The sequence below is a fragment of the Vombatus ursinus genome, unplaced genomic scaffold (genome assembly GCF_900497805.2).
Source record: "Vombatus ursinus unplaced genomic scaffold, bare-nosed wombat genome assembly UNPS02000580.1, whole genome shotgun sequence".
Taxonomy (NCBI): domain Eukaryota; kingdom Metazoa; phylum Chordata; class Mammalia; order Diprotodontia; family Vombatidae; genus Vombatus; species Vombatus ursinus.
The window spans coordinates 24,772,180-24,797,512 of NW_020940358.1; the positions used below are offsets into that span (position 1 = coordinate 24,772,180).

A 25,333-nucleotide genomic window follows, 5' to 3' on the forward strand; every position below is an offset into this window, starting at 1 on the left:
GTCAATTGAGGCAATAATCTTTACAGTGATAAGGCTGTGATTTAACTGAAATTAGATGGGATCTTTCAAAGTCTTAATTTCTGTTATTCTTTGATACTGGCTCTCAATGGGAGGCAGTAGAAAGTGGTCACAGGTTTGAGGGTTAACAAATCACATTTCATCCCTTTTTTAGATATTTAAAAAAAAATTGATAAAATGCAAAAACCCAAAGAACAAAATGGTTAGAAACTTTTGAAGATAAAATTTTAATTACACTGAATGCCAAATAAATGCAAGACAATTATACTTACTTTGGCTGTATGCTGTCAAAGATCTCTTGAAGTGCTAGGGCCCCATATTTTATGCAGTATAAATTAATAAAGACTAAGAAACCTGTTGAAAAAAAATGTTTAACGGTAATGATTTTAGATTTGTTCATAGTGAGGAGAGAGAGGGAAATGTAGAATACATGAGTCTAGAAATACACAAAAGTCATCTGAAACTTCAGTGACACCTTGACTAAAGTATAGTAGCATTAATTGTTCACCTAATAATGGAATTTCATGCTGCAGATGTGGTTATCTCAAATTCAAAACCTATTACATATGGGTCATTCCCAATTTCCAAATTTGACCTGGGTAATTCGCAGGGTCATAGGTCAAATTCCTTCATTTTACACATCAAGAAACTGAACCCCGAAAGGTTAAATGACTTTCTCTTGATCATGGAAGACTCATACCTACATGCAACAGTTCTCATCCCTCTTGAGGTAAACATCCTTTGTCACTTTATCAAAATTTTTAGGGAGTGAGGGATCAAGAGAGGTTGTCTTCTACTGTGCAACCACAACCTTAAAGTGATTATATATGTCAGTCATTAGTGCTTCCAACCTGTCTCCTAAGATTTTTAAAGAATTTGGAGCTAGAAAACACCTTATGCAATCAACTAATACAAGTCCCCTCATTTTTTAAAATGAGGAAACTAAGGCCCAGAATGGTTAAGTCCCCTAGGTAACAGAGAGTAGTGGCAGGATCTGAATCCAGGGCCTCAGCTTACAAAGCACCTCCCACTAAAGCCACCATCACGGTCACATGTATTCAAGTATGCAGAGTCCACACTAGATCGTTATTCTTTCATGGAAACAAATGTTACAAATGGAGGTCAGATACCATTGAAATAATATTGCTACTTCAGGTCTGTTACACTATAAAGAGCTCTGTGGCTGGCAGTAACCTAACACTGGGTTTAATACTATTTCTATGGGAAAATCCATTCTGAGTTCCAAGTAACTACTAAAAAACATACATAATTGCCAGCCCCCAAACTATCACAGATTCAGAACAACACACTTTTGAAACATGGCCAATATGCAAATCAGTTTTGCTTGGTTATATTTATTTGTTATAAGGAAGGGTTTTTATAAGGGGGAGGTTGAGTAGTGATTTTGGTGAGAAAAAAAGAAAAATTAAGAAAAGACATCAATGAAACATAAAAAATACAGAGAAGAAAGAAGTTCAGAAACAGACAACTCTGGCAGTGCTGATACTACAGTGTTGGATATACATGCTTAAAAAGGCAAAATGTATGTAACAGGGACAATTTCAAACTCTACCTTCTTTTTTTCTTCTTTGTATAGTGAAATGTCCATGTTTGTTATTGTTAATTTTACAAAAAAAATTTTTTTAATTTTTAAATTGTGTGAAAAGTCTCTTTTTTTAAAAAAACTACAATCTGTTCCTAAGCTGGAATTCCCTTGCCAATGTAAATGATAGAAGACAAAATATTTTTAAAATCTCTGCTATAAGCCTTCATTTCCCTAATTCATTTGTCCATGGAACATTCTTGGCCTTAGCTACAATAGCCTCCTATTTATACAACCCTCTAAGGTTTGTAAAATACTTTCCTCCAAATACAAACAGTTAAGTGATACAAGAACATTTTTAATCTGAGGGAAACTGAGATTTAGAAAGGTGGGGGGATTTGCTCACTGAAATCCCAAAGTAGGCCTTCTGATGCCAAAACCAATGCTATTCCCCTCATAAGACATCAACGAATCCATTAAAAACTGGGATAGGAAAAAAGGTAGGCAGAAAAAAAAGAAATTAAACAAATTTTTTATATACTTAAATATGAATCCTGTAAAAGTTTGTGATTTTGTAAATAATCCTCTTTTTCCGTCCTGTGTTGATAATATTTGTCAAGTACAGAAAAACAAAAAAAAAATTTTTAATGAGAAAATTTTTTATTTAAAAAAAGTAAGGGGCAGCTAGGTGGTTACAAATCATAACCTATCCAACACGAAAAGATTTTTAATGATTATCTACGAATTCACATCACATGAAGCACAGAGTTCATGTGTATGTGTTCAGTAAGTAAGATTATTTATGATCAAGATTTCTAGTAATTTTTCCACTTCTTTTTTTAAACAAAAATTTCTGTACATCACCAAAATTCCTAGTGCTCTCTTCACTTACTCTTGATAAACTTGGTGGTTTTGGAATTCTGAAGTCTTTGGAACAGTAGAATGAAGATTTGTTTTCTGTACTGGTCAAGTGACTCCCTAGGGAATAGAATGAAAGTATGACATTATTGAAACAGCTTTATTATCTTCCTTAACATGAAGTGAAGAAGTGATCAAACACAAACAGAACTGCTCTCATACTCACGGAGGCATGTGCTCGATAATGCTGTTGAGAAGAAAGAAGCCTTGGTGATCATTTGCTTTAGAAGCAATGAGCTTCTGGAAAACACCTAGTAATCCAGGCTGTAAGGGAAAAAAAATGGTCATAATTAAATAAAACAGCTCAGAGTAAAAAAAAACAAATACTTCTTTCTTCTGCATATACCAGTTAAACACTTCATCAACATGTTAAAAAGATCAAAGATTTAAAAAACAAAAAACAAAAAACAAAACCCAGGTTCTTTCAAATGCAATGAAAATACGTTGTTGAACATAATTAACTATGTTTCTGATGTCATTAAAAAAAAAACTCATATGACATCACATTTTATAATTGGAATCTGTCACACCTCCCATCACGACGCCAGAAATCCAGTTATCAGCATTATTAAATAAAACAGGAAGCTCCCAGTAGCCCTCTTCCTCGAAGGGACAGATCAGGCTTCCAATGAATAAGCTTACGGTATCGCAGGGTTTCTGCCCCTTCCCTTGGAGGAGGGTACACTCCATCCTCCAACTCAGATACCCTTTTGTACAGCTTCCGCTAGGAATGCTTTGTGGTGCTTGTCCCAGATGTAAAAATTCCTTAGTAATGGTTCTGCCTCCAGTGATACATGAACATCAGCATGTATCACTGACTAAAATATAAATGATACCGGTATTCCAGAACTGTGCCAATAGCTAGAATACAGACTCAACACCAGAAGTATTCAACCTCCCAATAAGCAATTCTTTGTCATATGGCTTCCAATCTGTTTATCAGAAGGTCCACCTTTGGTCTATGAATGTCACATTATAGAATGGCATATCCCACTGGGAAAATCAGCTAAACTCAAAGACCTTCCTGATGCTTACTAATTCTTCTTAGTAACTCTTCATAGTTACCTACTGTCTCACTAATTAACAAAGTATTTACTAAATTTGCAATGATCCTGCAGATACTACAAGTACTTTTACCCCCATTTCGCCAACGTGAAAACCAGTCAGAGAGGTTAAGTGACTTGCCGACCATCACATTGCTAGTGACTCTAACCTAGGTTTTCTAGCTTCATGTATGGCGTTCTTTCCACTACAAGTCACTATATGGTACCATTTCCATTCCTAAAGAGCATGGATAAGGAAGAAAAAAGGCTGTGAAACTTTAAGCCCTTTATGCCAATAGGTAATAATTTCATTTACTAAAAAAAAAAAGGTTTGGTGGGTAAGGTCAAAACTATTATTTTTATGATTTTTCTCATGGGATTACAGATGGGACTTTAAAGGTCACCTGTGTAGTGATAAACCTGAAGCTCAAAGACATTAAGTCATTCTTTCAAGGTCAGTAAGTACTTAACAAAGCCAGGATTCAAAACTTGGCTCCTCTGACTGCAAATGCAGCTGCTAAGGTAATTTTTTTTTAATGACTCCATTTCCCAAAGTGGAGATCTCATAGTACTAACTTTCCAGGTGTCATGAATGGGCATATTCTAATAATCTAGATAAAAATAACTCAAATATCTAGTGTTCAAAATATTACAAAGCATTTTCCTCACAAGATCCTTGAAGGAGATAATGTAAGTATACTGAACTAATTTTATAGAGGAAGAAACAAGAACCTACATTAATATTATCTATTGATTCAATGTCACATCTTAAAAAAATAAACACACTTTAATCATCTTCATAAAGCTAGCTTTGAAAATTATAATTGGGAGTCAAAGTTAATCCAACTTACAATTTTATCTGCTGCAGCACTTGCTATTGTATTTGAACCTTTTTCCAAAAATGCCTGGAGAAGTCTCACCAGAGGAGGAATGTTTCCTGCTCTTTCCCACAGCACTGGCTGGAGGAGGTGAGGAAACAGGGCCATGTAGGAAGATGGAATGCCATTTTTGTGTGTTTCCAGAAGCAAAGACATCACTTGAAACACATATGGAATAAACTCTATTTGATGCCAAAAAAAAAAAAAATTCACTTTAGAATCAATGTAACTAACAACCACATCACACAGATGTACACCCCTTAAGCCTGTTACAATTTACAACCATCATTCCTACTCCCTTGTTCAGCAACAGAGGACCTTCCACTAGCTTACCTTGTACATCATTCTGCAGAATTTCTGTAAATACCATAAACAAAGCCTCCTCAAAGTTTACAACAGCAGCAGGGTTGGCTTTGCAAGTTATCCTTATAGATAAACATATTGCCTCAAACATGTAATGATTAAAGTGAGGTTTGCTTGGGTTCTGAAACAGAAAATAAAACCAGTGCAAATTACTTTATAGTTAGTACTTAGGTAGTTATGTTAAACTGCTAATAAAGCTTTGGGATAAAATGCCCTTATTTTACTTTATAATAATGGCCCAAATTATATGGTGTTTTATAGCTTACAAAGCCTTTTATGGGCAACAGTATTTTCAAGTATAACTTGAAAACTGAGGTTTAAAGGGAGGCAACATTGCACAGGAGAGCCAGAATTTAGAATCAGTGTGGGAGGTGGATGTGCCAAAGGTACATCCCTGATAACTGGGTATCCAACTTCCACATGAAAACCTCTAGTAAAGGAGAATTCACCACCTCCCAAAGTAATTCTAATTGTTAGGAAGTTATTATTTACACTGAAATGAAATCTACTTCCCTGAAACTTCCCACAGTGTTTCTAGTTCTTCCTTCTGGATCCAAGCAAAACAAGTATAATCCCCTTTCCACGTGGCAACCCTCAAAGTCGTATTATTCCCAGACTCCACACTATGCTAGCACACCTCCTCTGGATACACTCCAGCTTGTCAAGGTCTTCCTTAAAATGTGGCTCCCAGAACTGAACTCTAGGGGTGATGATTTAGGTAAGGAAGAGGATACTGGAACTACAGAATATAAGCATGGCTCTTTCTACTTTGCCATACTTTCCTATTTGTATTAATTATTTCATAAGTAAAGAGAGACCCTAAAAAGCAACTTTTCAAATTTAAGTTTTATATAAGTAAAATTCATTTAAACTAGGAATTCTTATGCGTTTTTTACTCTACTACAAAACCAAAATGTTTGTAATAGCAAACGAGGATGAAAGCAAAGCCACCTCTTCACCCTTCAAGAAAGGATTTAAAGTATTATCCTAGCCTGAAGCCTTTAGATTAATCTGGAAGAGAAACCTTTTTCAGTCTTGCTTTAGATATCAAATCAGAAATCATGACTAGCTCCCCCCTGTAAATCAGCCACAGGAACTCTTTGCTCAGCTATTAGAGCCAGGGACCTTGACTGATCTACTCAAGAGGATTAGAGTATAAACTAAAAAGAAGAAAGGAAGGCTCTTGATTATTTCAATTACCAGTTAGGAGAAATTCTTAAGAAGAATGGTCAAAGTCAGACCCAGTGATTTTAAAAAACTGACTTTCCACGGGTGTGCCAAAAAGATCAAGGGACTACCTTTCCTATTAGACAGTAACCCTAAATTATGTAATAATGTTTTTTCATACTATGGTATTTTCCTTGTTCAAAGTTTCTATGTTACTTTAAAATGTCTTGTGTTGAGAGATGTCTGAGGACATGAGGGATGACTATGGACATTTCTTTCTTCAAGCCAAACATCTGGATTAGAATAATGAAAATTTTTTTTATAAATTATTCCTGGGAGACTTCTCTGTGTCTAAAATGCAGAGTACAGTATTCATATTCTACACAAAAAATTTTTCGGGATATATAGGAAAGTAATTATATAATCAATGAGTTTTAGAGCAGGAAAAGACATTAGAGATTATTAAGTGACTAACTGTTATATCACCCAGTAAAAATTAAACAGCTGAAATACTAAACCACATCTTTTCATGCAGTAGCTAGAAATGGATACAAAAAAACGCAAACGGTCAACTGTGAAACAACAACCGGTTTTTAATCTAATAAGTTATCCCAAGTATTTAAATATAAATCTAGCAACTGCTTACAAAATGCTTGAGAACTGCTTCTAAAAAGAAGGAAGGAGTAGGACATAGGAGTGAAGGAAGAAAACAGGGAAGAGAAGATAGACTCAGTGAAAAATTTTCTTGACAAAACTAAGGTCCTGAAGATAGGACCAAAGCCTAAAACACAAGTTTTACTGGGAGCTTTTTGCTATAGATTTTTTTTTCTAGCTACAACTTTAAATGACAAAGTTCCTAAACAAAAATTTGATTACAAAAAGAATTATAGTTTCTAAGCAGTTATTATTCACTAAAATGTCTATTACACATGGAGTCAAATTTTCCCCAGAGTCCAATGTCACTCCCTAAAAATAACATCAAATTTTGGAAATCTTGTTGGCCAAATAGGGTGCCATTTAGCAAAATGATAGTCTGAAAGAACTAACAGCCCTCCTCTCAACGTCTAATTTATTACAAAGGAATATGCAGAGAACCAACATGTGATTTATATTTCAGAACTGTCTCCTCTTTACCTTACTAACAGCTAACAGCTTCTGTGTAAGCTGTGTGATGAGAGTGGGGATGTATGGAATTATGGCTTCTTGCAGGAGAGAAAAGCTTCTCATGATAGCTGTAAAAGAAAAAGAAAAAAGAAATCAAGCTTAGTCAAAATTCCAGAACACAACAATAAAAGCTTAAGGAAAAAAAGCCTCTGATTCCATTGTGAAATGGACTATTAGGTAGCACAGTGACTACAGCACTGGGCCTGGAACAAGAGCTGCGTTCAAATTCGACCTAAGACACTTATTACCCAAGTTATTTCACTTATATGCCTTCTATTCCTCATCTGTAAAAAGGGGATAATAACAGCAACCACATCTCAGGGTTGTTGTAAGCATCAAATAAAATATGGAGCACAGATGTCTGCAAACCTTAAAGTGTGATATAAATGATGGCTATTATTATATTCACAAAATTTCAAATACCTATTTTGCATCAGACAAAACTTTACAATTATCCCTCAACATTCATGGGGGTTAAGGGCATAAGACACCTATGAATATGAAAAACCACAACTAACTCTAGGCCCCACCCCAACCTTTTATTTTTAATAATTTTGATCATATTTAACACACAAAACAAGTAAAACAACACACCACACCCATAAAAATGTTAGTTTCTATGTGAGACAGATTAATATCTCACACACTAAGCTAAGTCTTCTCAGCTGCCTGTGCAGCAACTGCTTCACAGATTGATTTCCTTCTACAAAAAGTGCAAGATACCAAGGTCACTTCGAGAAAATCAGGACAGCATTCCCAAAGAGAGTACATAGCCAGTATTTCTTTAGCACACTGAAACTTTTAACAAAAATTTAACTGTTTATTATAATTTTATGTAGGTATATTTATGATAGTAAATGTTAAGATTCACAACATACAATACGTATTTGTGACTTACTAAAATTTTTCAAAGTTTTCTTTACATACACACCTCGAGTAATTTTCCACAGTAAATCTCTAAAAATCTCCATTTAATTATGGATAATCAACTCCCGAATAACCAAAACTGTGAATGTGAAACCTGAGAATGTCAAGGGATGACTGGAATTCTCTATCTCTTACCCTACATAATGAGCCCTCAACAATTTTAGCTGACAAAAGTCTGAACTAGTCAGTCCCCCTGGGCTCTTTTAGCATAGCTAAGGCAAAGATTAGAAGAAAAGGAAAGAGAAAACAGCAGAGAAAGCTATAAATTTGGGAGCAGCAGCAGAAGTTCCACCACTACTACAAGGTGAGTACACCTTGCCTAAAAGATATGGGAGCCCCCAGTTGGAGCACAGAGAGAACCCAAAGAAACGCCAACAATCTGAGGAAAAAAAGGAAAAGATGAGGAAACCTACCCAAGCCACATAAAACTACATTTAGATCTTGAAGTATCAAACAGTCCACCACTACCAAATTGGTCAGAACCAGATTAAAATGTAATTGGAAAATATTTAACAAAATAAAAATAGATAACAATACATTTTTAAATTAAGTCAACAAGAATCCTGCCTACAGGGACCCTTATGCAAGTATTACTGTGTGTCCCCCACCTTCTATTTCAGTTTGATATCACTGCTCTAGGCAAATGTTATGCAAACACTTTGCATCTACGTAGAAAACACTAACACAACCAAAGAATGAAGACAACCATTTTTGCCAAGGCACAGGAGATACTGAAACTACTTTGTAATAAAACAAGACAAAAAGTTAGCCATTTCTTCAGGAAAAGGGTACCATTTCTGAAACTTATTTTTCTTACAATAATATTAATTTATAATTAAAATGCTATTTTCCTCTTACATTTCCTAAACATCTTGGAAATTTTTTTAAACATGGTTTTGGCATACACATACAGTTTTTTAAGTACATAACTAGGAACAATTCTGAATAATTACTGCTTGGAATTTGAAATTAGATATTTAGTTATGGTCTCAAGGTATGCTAGAGAAATGCTTACCTTTCATTATATACTCATTTTCCGAAGAGCCAGGAAGTGTGAGTGCTTTGAAAAGGTTTGTTAGCAGAATCTCTACAAAGGGTGCAATTTCTGCAGCTGTAATACTATAGATAAACACAATTTCCAATTAATACTCATCTTTACTATGGATTACACTAAAGCAAAAATTTTAATCCTAAACTAATTTCTACCACTCTGCAAGCCAAAAGGCTATTTCCCATCAGATGACTGTTCAGAAAATAATGATGGGACAAACCAAAGCCAAACTTAATTAGAAAGGCAACTTTTTTCCAGAGGTAGGAGTATAGGACATACATACTCAAACCAAAAAGCCCCAAAACCACAAAGAATGTTTTTTAGCACTTTTTTTCCTCTATCTACTACTACATGGAAAGCACGAATGGAGTAAGAGAAATGGTTCCAGGGAGGCACAATTCACGACCTTCACTAAGTATGTCCAGCAAAGCTTCCCCATGTACAACTTCAAACTATAAATGTCACAAGTTCTGGTGTCAGAAAACTTACAGTACAGTGTTGTTGGATCCTTTCATGGTAAACAGCCTTTCAAGAGCATGAGCTGCATATGTATGAACCACAATACTTTCTGCTTGAAGATGATTGATCAGAAGAGGAATGGAAGCCAAAAGTTGCTCTTTAGGTACCTGAATGATTCAATAATATGCTTTTCATGCATAATAAAAATATGTACATCTACATAATAAGATATAAATCAAAGAAAACTGGTTTTTATTTACATCTGGGAGTTTATTTTAAAAGTTTAAAAGCCATTTTAAAAAACAGACTGAACATGTGATTTCACCAGCAAAGAGAGTTTCTCACCCCAAACACTCGGGTCCAGAACGCTAAAAAGAAAAAAAAAAGCTGACTCCTACAACTGCCTGGGGGCAAGTCACTTGCCCAAGGCTGTCCCAAAGCCAGTACTTCAAAGCCAGGATCCAATCCCAGGCTCTCTGACTCTCTGAAGCATTACTACTTTTCAATATGCCAAGCTGTCCAATGATCTGCTACACTAATTTTTTAAAAGACCAACTAGGAATCTGCAGTGGAACAAATCACTTTAAAGTCAATACAGAATAATAACCATCTATAACTGGCAAGAATCTTGCAGGTACACGGGCAAATTGTAAAGTGCCAAAATCTGGAAAAAGATTGTTATAGTAATAAAAGGAAATTATGAAAAACCAAAGTTTTAAAAAATCTGATACCAAAGAACTACCAAAAATATATATTCAGTAAGTCTGTTCAGAAATGATAGACAAATAACACTATTACTTCTCATTGTATACTAAATACTCTAGTTTAAAGACTATTCCCTGCTAAAAAAAAAATCAGAAAAATATTCTAAAGGGGTTACAGCTTGTTAAAGTATGTGAATCAGAGGGGAAACAATCTGTTAACGTTAAAAGATTCACCATTACATTGTTGAAAAAATTAAAACTGCTTTCCAAATAACTTGAGAAAAAAAAGTAAATAATTAAGGAAAGAGAAAACCTACATCAAATGTTAGCAAAATTTGTCTTGTAAAACTTATTATTAAAGGAAAATAGATGATAATATTCTACGTAAAAAGGCAGGAAATCTGATATATAAAGCATTAAGAGGTTTAGGAGGTAAACAATGATCAAAAAAGAAAAAACAACTTACCTGGTTTCTGAAAATCATGATATATTTGATACCATCAGCTTTAAGTACAGGAAATTCATTCACTATTAAAGAAAAACAAAACATCATGGTAACTCAAGTCATAAGCACTAAATCACTGAACAGCAAACCGTAAGTAAATCATTCCAAAACTTAAGACATCTGGAGGTAAAAATTGGTTTTACTTATGTTTTAATTCCTTTTCAAATCCTTTAGGAAAAGTCAGTTCTTAATAGCTAATTAAGAACTATTACAAAAAGATTTTATGTTGATACATGCAGTTCTACTATAACAATTGTTCTGAAAACATGAATTTGTTCCACAGCAACTGATATTAAGGAAAATTTTAAGCATAATGTGAATTTCAGGCTTTGCTTACACACAACTTCTTCTAAGAGAAACATCAAGAATGCAGAAAACTGGGGCAGCTAGGTGGCCAGTAGATAGAGCACCGGCCCTGGAGTCAGGAGGACCTGAGTTCAACTCTGCCCTCAGACACACTTAGCTGTATGACTCCGGGTAAGTCACTTAACCCCACTGCCTAGCAAAATAAATAAACAAAATAAAATAAGATGGGTGTGATGATATTTGTTTAAAAAAAAAAAAAGAATGCAGAAAACTGCATAACTTCACAATAACTCACTAGCTGTAATCCTTCTGACACCCACTTCCACATGCAAACTTTAGATCTTTGTCAAGGTAAAGGGCCTTATTTTTTGTACATCTTCTGGTGCAGTAGGAGCTGTGAGCAGAAGAAGGTTGGTCTGCTGTTCCCCTTACGTACTTGCAGATAGGAGGAATACGGAGTGGGGCTAGAACTCTGACCTGACTAACCTGCCTGAGACTATGCCAGGCCAGATCAGAAGCAGAACTGAGCAGCAAACTAAGGCAAAGGACTATGCCACTTTTTATTGTAGTATCTATGTATTTAACATGTATAAAATTGTGCTACCATTTTTACTATGTTCGTAACTTTTTTTTTAATACATCAATGATGAAGTTTTTGAGCATTATGTTTCTAATCCTAGTCTTCCCATAAGCCATATGTTTTTTGGTTTTTTTTTTATTGTGCAATTAGGCATGGCATGTTGCCTTTGGGGGAAAGCTTATATCTCATTAGAGCAGACCTAAGAATTCTAAATACTTCCCTTGAGGTAGGGTCCTTAGCCTGGCCACACAATAAGGAAAGCCAACATACGTAAATAGTCCAAATAAATTTACTTTGGGTTACCCAAAAATCTATTACAAAGGAGCCATAGTAAAGCTCTTATCCACAGCTAACCCCCAAACCCAAGAGTATAAATGCACCCCCAGTTCTCCAATGCCATGGAAATAACTAATTGAAAGGACTACTATACAAAGGAAGAGTAAATACCTTTAATTTAAAAATTCCTAATGGAAAAATGCCACACCAATAGTGGATGTTATGCAGGTAGGTGGTCTAGTAGATAAAAGTATTGAACCAGGACACTAAAGACCCGAATTCAAATCTGACCTCAGACATTCAGTAAGTACATGACCCTGATGAAGTCACCTACTTCTGCTTTAGTTCTCTTCATCTGTAAAATGCGTATAATAATAGCACTACTTGCCAAGGTTGTTTTAAGAATCAAATAATATTTGTAAAGCCCTTTGCAAACTTAAAGCACTGTATAAATGTTTACTGTTATTGCTGTTATGTGATATTAGAGTCCAGACAATTACAAGAATTATATCCTGAATATATAAATGTGAAAAGTATGTTTCTTTTTTTAAGTATAAATGTACTCTATGAAGAAAAAAACAAACAAAAAGAGGCATCTTTCAAAAATCTTTAAAAAATCAAAAGATCATTAAACTCTATGGGACCTCCACATTGATAAAAATTATGGGGTTATTGCTCTTAAATGATATCTTTTCCATAATCAGATTTAATCTATAGAAATAGAGCCCATAACAAAATGTGGGGGGAGAAAGTTAACAAAGCTCAACTTACCACTGGCTGATTTCAAATCAGGCTGAATGTGATTCACAAAGAACTCAGTAAGATTTACAAGTTCATTTGCTTGTGTAATTCCATGCTGAAAATAAATTTAAATCCAAATGGAATTAAAATCCTATAGAGTCTAACCTGCCACAGTAGAAATATAGGGGGCTTAACAAATGCGTATTTTAAAATAAAGAGTAGGACTTCAAAACATAAACAAAACATCCCATACAAAGAAGTATCAAGCAGGGCTTGAGAATTACAGCAGAACAGTAAATAAAGAACAACATGACTGCCTCATAAATCAGTGGAATATGCCACTGAGCAAACATCTGTGATATATTTTAGAAACCAAGAAACTGAGCTCAGGTAACAAATACAACATTTAGTAATTATTTTCACCCTCAACAGATATTAGGCCACCTTGTACCACCAGAATCATTCTCTGTGAGAGGTTAAGCAGAGAATTATGGCTGTGTAATAACAGAAAGAGTACTGGAATTAGAGTCAGAAGACCTGAATTCAAGTTCCAGCTCTGCTTGTACTACCTTGGTTATTTGTGAGAAAGGTGTTTGGAAACCTTAGAACACCAAAGAAATGAGTGGTTAAGTACTTTCTACACTGGAGATACCAATAACTAGCCTCCAAGAGTTACAAATATCCTCAATAGTGAGGGAGGCAAATAAAGCCAATCTACAATCACTGATACTACTATTTCTTGCCTAGAAATCACAGCACACCAGCACTGTAATGTATAATATAGGTGATCTAGTCCCTTTTTAAAGATGGAAAAAAATGAAGCCAAGAGAAGATCAACAGTTTTATCTCATGTCACATTGTAAGACAGAGCAGAAGCAGTACTAGAACCGAGGTCTCCTAATTTTCTACCCAGGGTTCCCCTTCATCGCACTATTTCCCTCTATCCAAACAAGAATGAGGCCAACAAGACTTACAATAATTCCTTAAAATAAAACCATAAATGAAAGGCATTACTCTTTGTGTCTGAGCTTTCGAAGCTAATGATGTTACTAGATAAATTGCTGCATCTTTGTGTTTCCAGTTGACAGATGGGTTCTTGGCATATTCCTGAAGCATGGAATTGACATAACCAGAGAAGATTCCTGTCACAGGTCCTTCAAAAAACTTGCATAGACCTCGTACTAGATCACAAGCAGCCCTGCGTCTGGTATCAATATCTATAAAATCAAAAAGGGGAAAATGATCACAGGAAAGAGAAAAAAGTTAGACAGTAAGTAGATAAAGACATAAACTACTATACACCAAACAGACAAAAAGAACCCAAGAAAAAGGAAGATGATTTGTGATGGCAAAACAAATAAAAATTAACTATGAGATATAATCTAAGAAGATAATAAAACTTTTGTAATATCACAAATGAGGCCTATAAAATTATAAAGTATGTGAGTTTTTATGTTTCTGGTGATGTACTGTATGAAGGAATTTCAGGTTAAAAGCATAAATTACGAACGAGCTCACATTTAGAGAACACTTTATAATTTACTAAGTACTTTCCTCAAGATAATCTAGTAAAGCAGGATGGTACGAACCCAAAATGAGGTTCAGGAAGATTAAGTAAAATGTATACAATCACACAGCTAGTAAGTGTGAGTGCCAGCCAGGACTGAACCCACGAACTCCCTCACTATGAGGCTGTGAACAAGCTGTTGAAGATACCATCACACTCCTAGTCACCTGGGCTCACAACCTAGGTGTCCTCCTCCACTCTTTACTCTCTTTCAACCCCTATATCCAATCTGTTGCCAAGTCCTCTCATTTCTACCTCCCTAACATCCCCCCCTATATATTCTTTTCTCTCCTCTAACACTGCTACCAGTATGGTGGAGGATCTCATCAGTTCATGCCTGAACTACTACAACAGTGCTGGTTTGTCTCCCTACTTTGTCTCTCCCTTCTCTAGGCCATCTACCACTTAGCTGTCAAAAATTATTTTCCTGGAACCCAAGTCTGATTGTGTCACCCCATGTCCCCTACAATCAATCCAGTGTCAACGTATTACCTCCAAGATCATCTATAAAATGCTGTTTGACATTCAAAGACCTTCACAACTGGCTTCCTCTTATTCTTTCCAGTGCCTAGAAAATCTTCCAAACCTCATCTCCATCTCCAGCTCTCCCTGGTGTCTTTCAAGTCCCAGCTAAAATTCTACCTTGTTCAGGAAGGTTTTTGTTCCCACAATTACCCTTATTGCTACTGCCTTTCCTCTGTTATCAACTCTAATTTATCCTGTATATATTTCACTTGTTCATAATTGTTTGCATGTTGTTTCTATTAGACTCTAAGTTCCTTGAGAGCAAGATACATCTTTTGGGTTTTTTTGGATCCCCAGCACTTAGCAGAGCACATAGCTGGTGCTTTAATAAATGCTTTTTTGGGTAACTATCCATTATAAATCTGATTTAATGCCTTTTTTAAATTAAGAAGATATTTTCATCTCTTTTTCCCCCAATTAATATGGAAGAACATAAATTCAACAACCTTTAAGATCAGTTCAGTAAGAATTTAAGGGTTATATTACTCTCATCATAACAGGCTCAGACGGGGAATAACATACACATGCAATTGGGTATAGAAACACAGAAATCTATCTTACCCTATAGGAAAGTAGGAAGGGAAGGGGATAAGAGAAGGAAGGGGAGGTAAGAGAAGAAGGGAGAGGTAATATAAGGGAGGGCAGACTGGGGGAGGAGAGTCAGAAGCAAAACACTTTTGAGGAGGCACAGGGTGAAAGGAGAGAGACAACAGAATAAATGGGGGGGGGTGCTGAATAGGATGGAAGGAAATACAGTTCTCTGGGTTTTTCCCTTTTGTTCTGATTCTTCCTTCACAATATCACTAATGGGGAAATGTCTAATAGGACTACACATGTATAGCCTATGTCAGATGCATGTCATCTTGGGGAGGAAGGAGGCGAGGAAGGGAGAGAGAAAAAAATCTGGAACTCAAAATTTTATAAAAGTGAATGCTGAAATGTTGAAAACTATCTTTACATTTAAATGGAAAAAAAATACTATTGAGAGGGAAGAATTTAGAGGTTAAAAGATATATTAACAAGAACTTAAAACTCAATGTTATATACTTATAATAGCCAAGTTTAGCCACAGAAGAGTTGAAAAAACTCATTACCCTCTCTTCAGTATACAGGCAGCTAAATATGGGTATGAAATGTTGTATCTGCTGTCAGATGTAATCAATGTGCAGGTTGTTTTTACTGAACTATTTTTCCCTCTTTTAAAACTTTGTTATAAAGAAAGATTCACATCAAAATAATCTGGTACTGAATAAGAAACAGAATGGGTTGATCAGTGGAACAGATTACATATATAACATATGTAAGGAAACAACCATAGTAATCTAGTGTTTGATAAACCCAAAGATCCAACCATTATGAGCAGGAACTCACTAGTCAACAAAAACTGCTGGGAAAACTGGAAAGTAGTTTGGCAGAAACTAGGCATAGATCAACCTCTCACACCATATGTCAAGTCAAAATGCACACATGCTTTAGATGTAAAGGGTGACATAGGCAAATCAAGGGAGTATGGAAAAAAATTACGTCATATTTATAGATAAGGGAAGATTTTATGACCAAACAAGAGACAGAGAAGATCACAGGAGGTAAAACGGATGGTTTTTATTACATGAAATTTAAAAGTTTTTGCAAAAATAAAACCAATGCAGCCAAAATTGGAAAAAGGAAACTGAAGGAAGTTTTTTACAGCAAACTTCTCTGATAAAAGCCTCATTTCTCAAATGTATAGGGAACTGAGCCAAATTTATAAAAATAAGAGCCACTCCCTAATTGATGAAAAGTCAAAAGATATAAACAAGCAGTTCTCATAAGAGGAAATCAAAACTATCAATAATCATGTGAAAAAATACTCTAAATCACTAATAATTAGAGAAATGCAAATTAAAACAACTGTGAGGCACCACTTCACACCTATCAGAAATGACAAATGTTGGAGAGGATAAGGGAAAAATAGATATATTTAGTGAACCATTGGTAGAGTTGTGAACTGGTCTGGAGAACAATTTGGAACTATGCCGGCATAACCTGTGGCCCACCGAAAATGCAGCGGGAAACTTCCTCTACATGCTCATTTTTCATGGGCTGCCTGAAATTCTTTGGTGTGCCTGTGGGCCACAGTTTGTGCAAGCCTATCTCAAGGGCTATAAGACTTTACACATTTTGACTCAGCAATATCACTACTAGGTCTGTATATTCCAAAGAGATCAAAAGAAAAAGCAAATGACCTATATGTACAAAAATATTTATAGCAGCTCTTTATGTGGGTTGGAAAGAAATGGAAATTGAGGGGATGCCCATCAGTAGGGGAATGGCTGAACAGGTTGTAGTATACAATTGTGATAGAATACTTTTGTGCTAAAAGAAATGAAGAGGTGGATAGTTTCAGAAAAACCTAGGAAGACTTTTATGAACTGATGGCAAAATGAAGTGAGAACATTATGCACAGTAACAATAATATTATAATGACAATCAACTGTGAAAGACTCAGCTACCCTGATCAGTACAATGATCCAAGACAATTCCAAAATACTCATGATGAAAAATGCTATCCACCTCCAGAGAGATAACTCATGAAGTGAGTACAGATTGAAGCATAAGTTTTTTTTTTATTTTTCCCTGCCTTTCATTTATTTATTTTGCAGCATGGCTAATATGGAAATATGTTTTGCATGACTTCACATATATAATGGGTATCATATTGCTTGTTTTCTCAATGGGTGGAGGAAGGACTGGTTGGGGGAGAAAATTTGGAGCTCAAAATAAAAAAATGAATGCTAAAAAATAAATTTGAACAAATACTCAAAGAGTTGCTGAGAAGGTGGGGGAGAGGTATATTCCTAAATAAATGCAATTCATATACAGAAGGCATCAATCTAAAATAGGATAAACAAAGATAAAAGATTACCAGATCCTTCCAAATCCCTCCTTATGTACTCTTCAGAATTATCTTCAAAGGCCTCCTCATCAGCAGCTGCAAGTAACAGTTGATATGTGATACATGCAAAATTGAAACAATTTTACAAGTCATCATACTTTGTTGCTAAGTCCTTTAACTTCAGTTTTATTTCACAGAAACACCAAATTTGCCTCAACTGAGTAGATGGCAATTTTTGTTCACAACCGAACTGCTGGTATCATCTAAAATGTCGCTAGTATCAAGCTGATTGAGATAACAGTTAAACATTGCAGGATCCAGATGACCCAAAGCATGTTTTAGAGGACACTTGCTCCCTCCTACTTTCACAAATTTGCTAACTTACTTAACCTACTATACTATATATTAAGCTCCAAGACCAAAGGATACCTCCTTGGTAAGAGTCTGCACAGTAAAAAGCATAACTCAGGCACTCATAATTAAAATCAATATGAAGCAGAAACCAAGTAAGGTTGCAATTCTATATTCTGAAAGTATTTGCTCATTTTACTTCACAGAAGATGCAAACAATCCCCATGACACCAGCAAACCAAATCAAATCGTATAGCACTCTACCTAAGTTGACAGGTTAAACAAGGCCTGCACAACATGTGGCCCACCAAAGAGGCTGCCCACAAAAAATGTAGAGGATGTAAAAGAAAGTAAAGATGTAAAGAGTGCGTTGTTCATGCCCCACTTAACCCAGCTGCCACTAGTCACTATTGTGCACATCATATAACTTGGCAGGCGGGTTGCCACTGCACACTCTCTCCTGTTTGTCGCGTGACCTGTGACAATAAACTGTCTCTATTCTGAGAGAAGTGATTTCATGATAAATAAAAAATTTAAGTAATAAGGGTAATTAATTGTTATTAATTGAAATTTTCCTTTTTAAAAAATATGGTTTATTTGCAAAATAGTTTTATCATTAATTATACCTTTATTTGGAAAATGAGATGCTAAAAACCTATCTGCAGCCCAAAGAAGTTTAGCCTATTTTAATTTTGGCCCCTACCTACTGCCAAGTTGTACAGGTCTGGATTAAACTATTCTTATCTTCCCTTAAATCTAACAGCATTATAGAAAAGAATCTTTTTTATCAAGAATTCTAAGGAAAGGTTTCCAGAGAGCTTTAAAAGTTTGAAAACATCAGGACCCATTGTGAAAAACTGCTTTTATCTGAAGGGTCTGAGCCTAGGTTCAATAAAGATCAAGGAAGGAAATAACTGAAAAATCATCACTTTTATTCTCAAACCTAAAAATGTGGACTGAATAAATAAGAGGTACATAAAAAAATTTTAAAAAGCACTGATGACTTCATATGAACCCGTAATCTGGTTATTTTAAAACTAAGACCCCATTCATCCAATAAGCTTGTTGCACAAATGACAATAGTTACCTCTAAATTCCATGTTAGGAACAATAACCTTTTCGCAGATACTTGTGAGTGTATTCTGATCTTCAAAGAGATTCTTATAATGAGGTCTCTCACAAACTGAAGCCAGAAATTGAATTGCATTACTTACCAACTAGAACAAAACATAAAAAGAGAACACTTAAAAAACATAACTGACCATTGTATTTCTTGAAAAATGAAGTTCTTAACATCTGTTCTGACCATCTACTTACCAAATCATATTTGACTTCTTGGCCTGTTGTTACTAATAAATTCCAGATTGCCGTGACAAATCGGGGCAGGTATGGCTGGAATTCTTCATCATATTTTTGGGCATAGAGTGCAGCATTATCACAAATTTGGGATTTTAACAACTCCAATAAGCCCGCTTCCTCTTCATCCTCACATAAAAGAAAACTGAAAACTCAAATATACTACCATGAATTTAGAAAACAAAACCAAAGACTATAGGATCAAGTTCTCTAAATTGCACTATCCAAAGAATTGGTGTAAAATATGAAGATTCATTTGCTCAATCAACCACCTAGGGCAGTAAGTGATGAAATATTTTCAATTTTACATTTATCTAAAATTACATTGAAGGGATATTGCTGAATTATGCTCTCAGAAGACTCTCTGCCTTAAAGTTTCAAATAGAAAATATCTGCAGATTAAAATGAGATAAAATAAGACATTTTACAGAGAACTTGGAAGCTACTGATTCAGCTTTATCAAGTAGCAAGTTGTATTTCTTATTTTTTTTTCTTTTTCTTTTTTGCTGAGGCAACTGGGGTTAAGTGACTTGCCCAGGGTCACACAGCAAATTATATTTCTTTAAAATTGGTAATAGGTTGTTAGTTAAATCACATGGCTTGAATGATTTTCTTTAATGAAATACCTGACTGAATTTGATAAAGAAGTTTCTTCATGCTAATGTGAGAACAGCAGTGAAGTAAAAGCCAAGTATTTGTCAGGATAGTACGTGATTGGGGAATTCTTTTCTGAACCAAAACCTTCCAACAGCTGGTTCAGTAAGTCCTGTGGAGCTGCCTGAGAACACAGAGGTGAAATGACTTGTCCAGGGTCAAACAGCTAGTTAAGTGTCAATGGGAAGATTTAAAGCCAGATCTTCCTGACTCCAGGTACAAACCTCTAAGCACATAACAAGTTGCGTCTATTATAAAACTATCACATAATAACCTCCACCATAAATCAATTAACAAATATTGAGAATCTATTGTACATATTAGTGCACTGTGCAAAGTCCCTATGGGGACAGTAAAATTTATAACCCCTTAAACAGCTTACAGTATAATGGGGAGATAATGCATCAACACGAAATGAGAAACTATACTACAGTTAAATAACAGAGGATAACAATACGAGACAGCATAGAAGGCAGAATATGATTACCAAATGGGTAATATAGATAATACTGAGGTTCTAGAAGGAGAAAACAAAACAAAAAGTTTTTAAAACTCCATAAGTTGTTTGTTTGTTTTTTCCAAATTACAGATCAGAAAATTTAACTTTCAGATCAGACACTTCTTACGTATGATATTTTTCTTCTTTCCCAATTTGAAAATAAAATGGTTACTATACTACCAAATATATCAGTTTTTCAAATCAGTTATTTTGTATATTTTAGAATTTCCACAGTGTGACCAATCAGGGTCACAGGATTTAGAGCCACGAGTGACTTTAGAAATCATCTAAAATCAAAACCCTTTATTTTATCAATAAGGAAACAAAGTCTCTGAGTAGTAAAACGATTTGTCCAATATCACATCAGTAGTAACACAGTCAAGATTTGAATTCCAGGCCTGACTACATCTCATGAACTTTCTTTAGGCTGTTAAATCAGAGACGTGATGTTCTTGCCAGTGACAGAAGATCCAATCTATCAACCAACAAGTAGCTATTTATAAAGTACCTACTATGAGTCAAGCTCTGGGGATACAATGAAAAAAACACTCCCTGCCCTCAAGGTTTGTAACATTCTGCTGGGAGACACAACATGTACATCTATAAATATATACAGCATAAATACAAAGTAAATTTTTCTTAGTGAGGAGGGATTTGTAAATTTGTGGACTGAAATCAACTAAGATGATGAAAATAAAAGATAAAATTTAAGGTAGAATCAACTGAAACACATTTATATCTGAATTGTCTGAATACTGTCTTATATTGTCTCATTTACACATGAGTATAAAAGTATATTTATGGGAAAGTGAACTCCAGATATACTCCATCACCTTTTAAAGCATTTTCAAGTGTTTTATATCAAGCCAGTCTCTTAGAAGAATATCAATAAACAATCATTGAGGAAGGTAAAATAAAAGACAATTAGTATGCTTTAGGCAGCTAGGTGGTAGAGGATAGAGTGCTGGGTCTGAAGTCAGGAAGACTTATCTTCCAGAGTTCAAATCTGACCTCAGATAATTACTAGCTGTGTGAACCTGGGCAAGTCACTTCACCCTGTCTGCCTCAGTTTCCTCATCTGTAAAATGAGCTGGATTAGGAAATGGAAAACCACTCTGGTATCTTTGCCAAGAAAACCCTAAATGGGGTCACGAAGAGTCAGACACGACTGAAATGACTGAACAATAACAAGAGTCAGACTTATATATAATACTTACATCAGTTTGCAGCAGCTTATTATCCAAAGTTAAGAGGTTATGGAAATTATTCATCCATGTTTCCATATTATCTTCAAAAAATTCTGGTAGGTCCTAAAAAGTTAATAGATGGTGGCTGAAGAAATTTCATTAAAGCAAAGCACTGTGCTATTTTTAAGTCCTCTAATTTTTATGTTCCTTAGTTCATACTTAATATATTGAGTCCAAACTCCTTAGTCTGGCATTCAAGGATCCCTAAGATCTAGTTCTTCCAATCTATTTTTTCTCACACCAAACCCCTGTGAATACTCTATAATCAGGAAACTCGAGTGTTTACAATTCGCCTTGCCTTTCTAGTGCCATTTTCCACATCTTCTCTGAACCCTCTGGCACCCGAACAAAATTAAACATATTCTGCAGTCTAAGGTCCTGTAGCACTCCTTACCTATCCATTTATCATTTGTATTAGAGGATTTTGTGTAAACAGCACTCATACAAATTAGAGAGCTACCACTATGTTTTTTTTCTTTTATCATTTTCAACATCAAGTATCTTTAATATAAAGTACTTTTCACATGTCGAACATTAATAACAAATGCTGAAATATCTCGAATTAGTGAATTTAACCTGATCTTCTCAAATACATATTTCAAAAGAGGAAAAGGTACAGTGTCTCATTTTGTACATCAGGGGAAAAAGAGTTGTAGTCTTCCTCTGATGTCTCATTGTGACATGGAGAGAAATATTGAGCGCTTAGTTCTTGAAGGCTATGCTCTGGCAGGTCCTACCAAAATGGAAAATAGATCCAAGGACAGACTGTCTAACGACGGCAGATGAGACTAATCACTTAAAAGTTAGCTACGGAGTAATAAATATTTTGGTCAGAGCAATTAATTAGGCTATCTACTAAAGCAATCTGACTAGGTGAAAGAAGCTTTCAGAGATAAAAATTATAAATTTTTGGCATACAGAAACAGTCTTTCTTATACAGAATTCTGTGACTACCGAAATAACTAAATGGAAACGGTAAGGAGATGCTAAACTTCCTTAATAAAATAAGATCCAAGTATTTTTATAATATAAAACACCATCTGACAATACAGAAAAGTAGTAAGAATTAAGATTATCCTTACCTGAAAGTTTAAACTGTAGAACAGTTTTGCAATCAAAATTAAAGAGGAAAAAAGAACTTTCAGAGCAGATGCATCATTTGCATGGGTGCTGCAGAGTTCAATAGTAGCCTTACAACAGGAAGAAATTTGGTATGTAATCAGTAAAGAACACACATTCACAGTCACAGATTCACTGCTCCTCAATATAAATAAAAACCTAATTTGTATAATGCAGCCAATTGCCAGACTGGATCCGTTCATAGTTCTTAAACTAGCCAAAAACCAATGTAAAAGTGAATGATCTTCTTATAATACATTGGTTTTTTTTTTATGAATTAACATCTCTTTTCTATAACTATCTTGTAATCAAACAAAAATTAAATTATACCACGAAAATGTTTTTAAATTAAAAAAAAAAAAAAGCCATGGGGCAGCTAGGTGGTACAGTCGATAGAGCACAAGCCCTGAAGTGAGGAGGACCCGAGTTCAAATCTGGCCTCACACTTGACACTTACTAGCTGTGTGACCCTGGGTAAGTCACTTAACCCTACTGCCTAGCAAAAAAAAAAAGAAAGAAAGAAAAAAGAAAAAACAAACAAAAAACCCCCAAATACTTTTAGTCAAAACAAGCTTTCAAGAAAATTCCATAAATTTTATTTTTTAAATTTGAACAAACTAATTTAACTTAAAATTCTCACCCATACCTTGAAAAGGTTTGTCAAAGGTAATGCAAAGGCATCCAAAACAAGTTTAATTTCAGTCCATAATTCGTTTGATTTAAATTCATGGCGATATCTAGGAAATAAACAAGTGGCCATTTTACTTAAACTGTTTTTATTAAAGAGCTTAAATTCTTTTTTTTAAAATTAATTTATTTTCAGTTTTCAACAATTATTTCCATATGCTTTTGAGTTTTAAATTTTCTCCCCCTCCCTCCCCACGACAGCACGCAATCCGATATAGGTTGTACATATACATTCCTATTAAATATGTTTTCAAATTAGTGATGTTGTAAGGAAGAATTAGGACCAATAGGAGGAACCTTAAGAAAGAGGAAACAAAACAAAACAGAAGAAAAACAGCAAACAGTATGCGTCTATCTGCATTCAAACTCCATAGTTCATTCCTTGGTTGTGAACAGCATTTTCCACATGAGACTTTTGGAAATGTCTTAGATCCTTGCATTGCTGAGAAGAGCTAAGTCTATCAAAGTTAGTCACTGCACAACATGGCTGTTACTATGTACAACATTCTCCTGGGTCTGCTCACTTCACTCAGCATCAGTCCATACAAGTCTTTCCAGGTTTTTCTGAAGTCCTCCTGCTTGCTCATCATTTCTTACAGCACAATAGTATTCCATTACATCCAGATACTACAACTTGTTTAGCCATTCCCCAATTGATGGGAACCCCCTCAATTTCCAATTCTTTGTCACCACAGAAAGAAGTGCTATGGATATTTTTGTACATGTGGGTCCTTTTCCCATTTTTCTGATCTCTTTGGAACATAGGCCTAGAAGTAAAGAGCTTAAATTCTTATATATTCACACTGTGATCTTTTTTACTTTTTTTATTAATTTATTTTGATTTATCAACAATCACTTCCATATGCTTTTGAGTTTAAAATGTTTCTCCCTCTTCCTCCCCACCACCCTCCCCAAGACAGCACACAATCTGATATAGGCTATACATACACATTCCTATTAAACATATTTTCACATTGTGATCTTTATAGCACTTGACATTAGTGATCAACCCTTCTCCACATTCTCTCAGATATGGATTTCATGACATAATTCCTTCCTACCTATATGACTGTCTCCTTCACTAGTTCTTTTTCCTAATGCTGTCTTAGGCTATTATTTTTTTCCTTCCCTTTTTTTGGTTTTGCTTTGCTATTATTTTCCACACACAAATATGGCCTGTTGTACAATAATTACATTACAGGTAATTTAAATACAGGAGACATGGGCAACCCACTTTAACCTCTTTGAGATTGTTTCCTCATCTGTAAACTAAGGTTGTTGTGAGATTAAACTGAGTTAATGAATATAAAATGTTTTGTATACTTTAAAATACTATATAAAATTAGTTACTATTACAAAATATATTAGTAAACACAAGTTATTGTACAGTATCACAAATTTGTACATGTATCATTTTAGATTGTAAGCTCCATGAGGGGACAGGTCCTATCCTAATTTCTGTCATTTCCTCAGCACTAATATCTTTTTTTGCTTTTGCTTTTTTAAAATTTCATGTTTTCATCATCTCTACTTAGGCATCTGCTAATTTAAGAAGTTATATGCTATGTTTCTATAAATATGATGAGAGACAAATTCTTCTCATTCTTCATAAGTCTGACCAGGGTCATTTATGTTAGGATATCACAAAACAAATAATATTTAATTTAGAATGGAACTCGTCGAAGAGTGTCTTGCATTTAGTAGGTACTTCAAAAATGGTTTCTAAATGAATCATTCTGAAAATGTTAGCTTGTAAAATGTGGGAGAGATTTTATGTATTTATAAGAAAACATAAATGATACAGGAGAAT

At 34.9% G+C, this 25,333-nt stretch overlaps 1 protein-coding gene across 1 annotated transcript in view; it reads right to left on the bottom strand.

Annotated features, from left to right (window-relative positions):
• CSE1L (chromosome segregation 1 like) overlaps positions 1 to 25,333 on the bottom strand; it is a 62,622-nt gene that overhangs the window by 6,528 nt on the left and 30,761 nt on the right. Inside the window, exons 6-22 of the mRNA XM_027851335.1 lie at positions 23,483 to 23,573; positions 22,800 to 22,907; positions 21,688 to 21,780; positions 19,279 to 19,446; positions 19,049 to 19,178; positions 17,641 to 17,706; positions 13,658 to 13,860; positions 12,674 to 12,758; positions 10,702 to 10,763; positions 9,562 to 9,698; positions 9,037 to 9,140; positions 7,065 to 7,162; positions 4,734 to 4,884; positions 4,374 to 4,582; positions 2,646 to 2,743; positions 2,454 to 2,539; positions 291 to 372 (exon numbers count right to left, since the gene is read on the bottom strand). Of these exons, the coding sequence (XP_027707136.1) occupies positions 291 to 372; positions 2,454 to 2,539; positions 2,646 to 2,743; positions 4,374 to 4,582; positions 4,734 to 4,884; positions 7,065 to 7,162; positions 9,037 to 9,140; positions 9,562 to 9,698; positions 10,702 to 10,763; positions 12,674 to 12,758; positions 13,658 to 13,860; positions 17,641 to 17,706; positions 19,049 to 19,178; positions 19,279 to 19,446; positions 21,688 to 21,780; positions 22,800 to 22,907; positions 23,483 to 23,573 (1,971 nt within the window). The remainder of the gene's footprint in view (positions 1 to 290; positions 373 to 2,453; positions 2,540 to 2,645; positions 2,744 to 4,373; positions 4,583 to 4,733; positions 4,885 to 7,064; positions 7,163 to 9,036; positions 9,141 to 9,561; positions 9,699 to 10,701; positions 10,764 to 12,673; positions 12,759 to 13,657; positions 13,861 to 17,640; positions 17,707 to 19,048; positions 19,179 to 19,278; positions 19,447 to 21,687; positions 21,781 to 22,799; positions 22,908 to 23,482; positions 23,574 to 25,333) is intronic.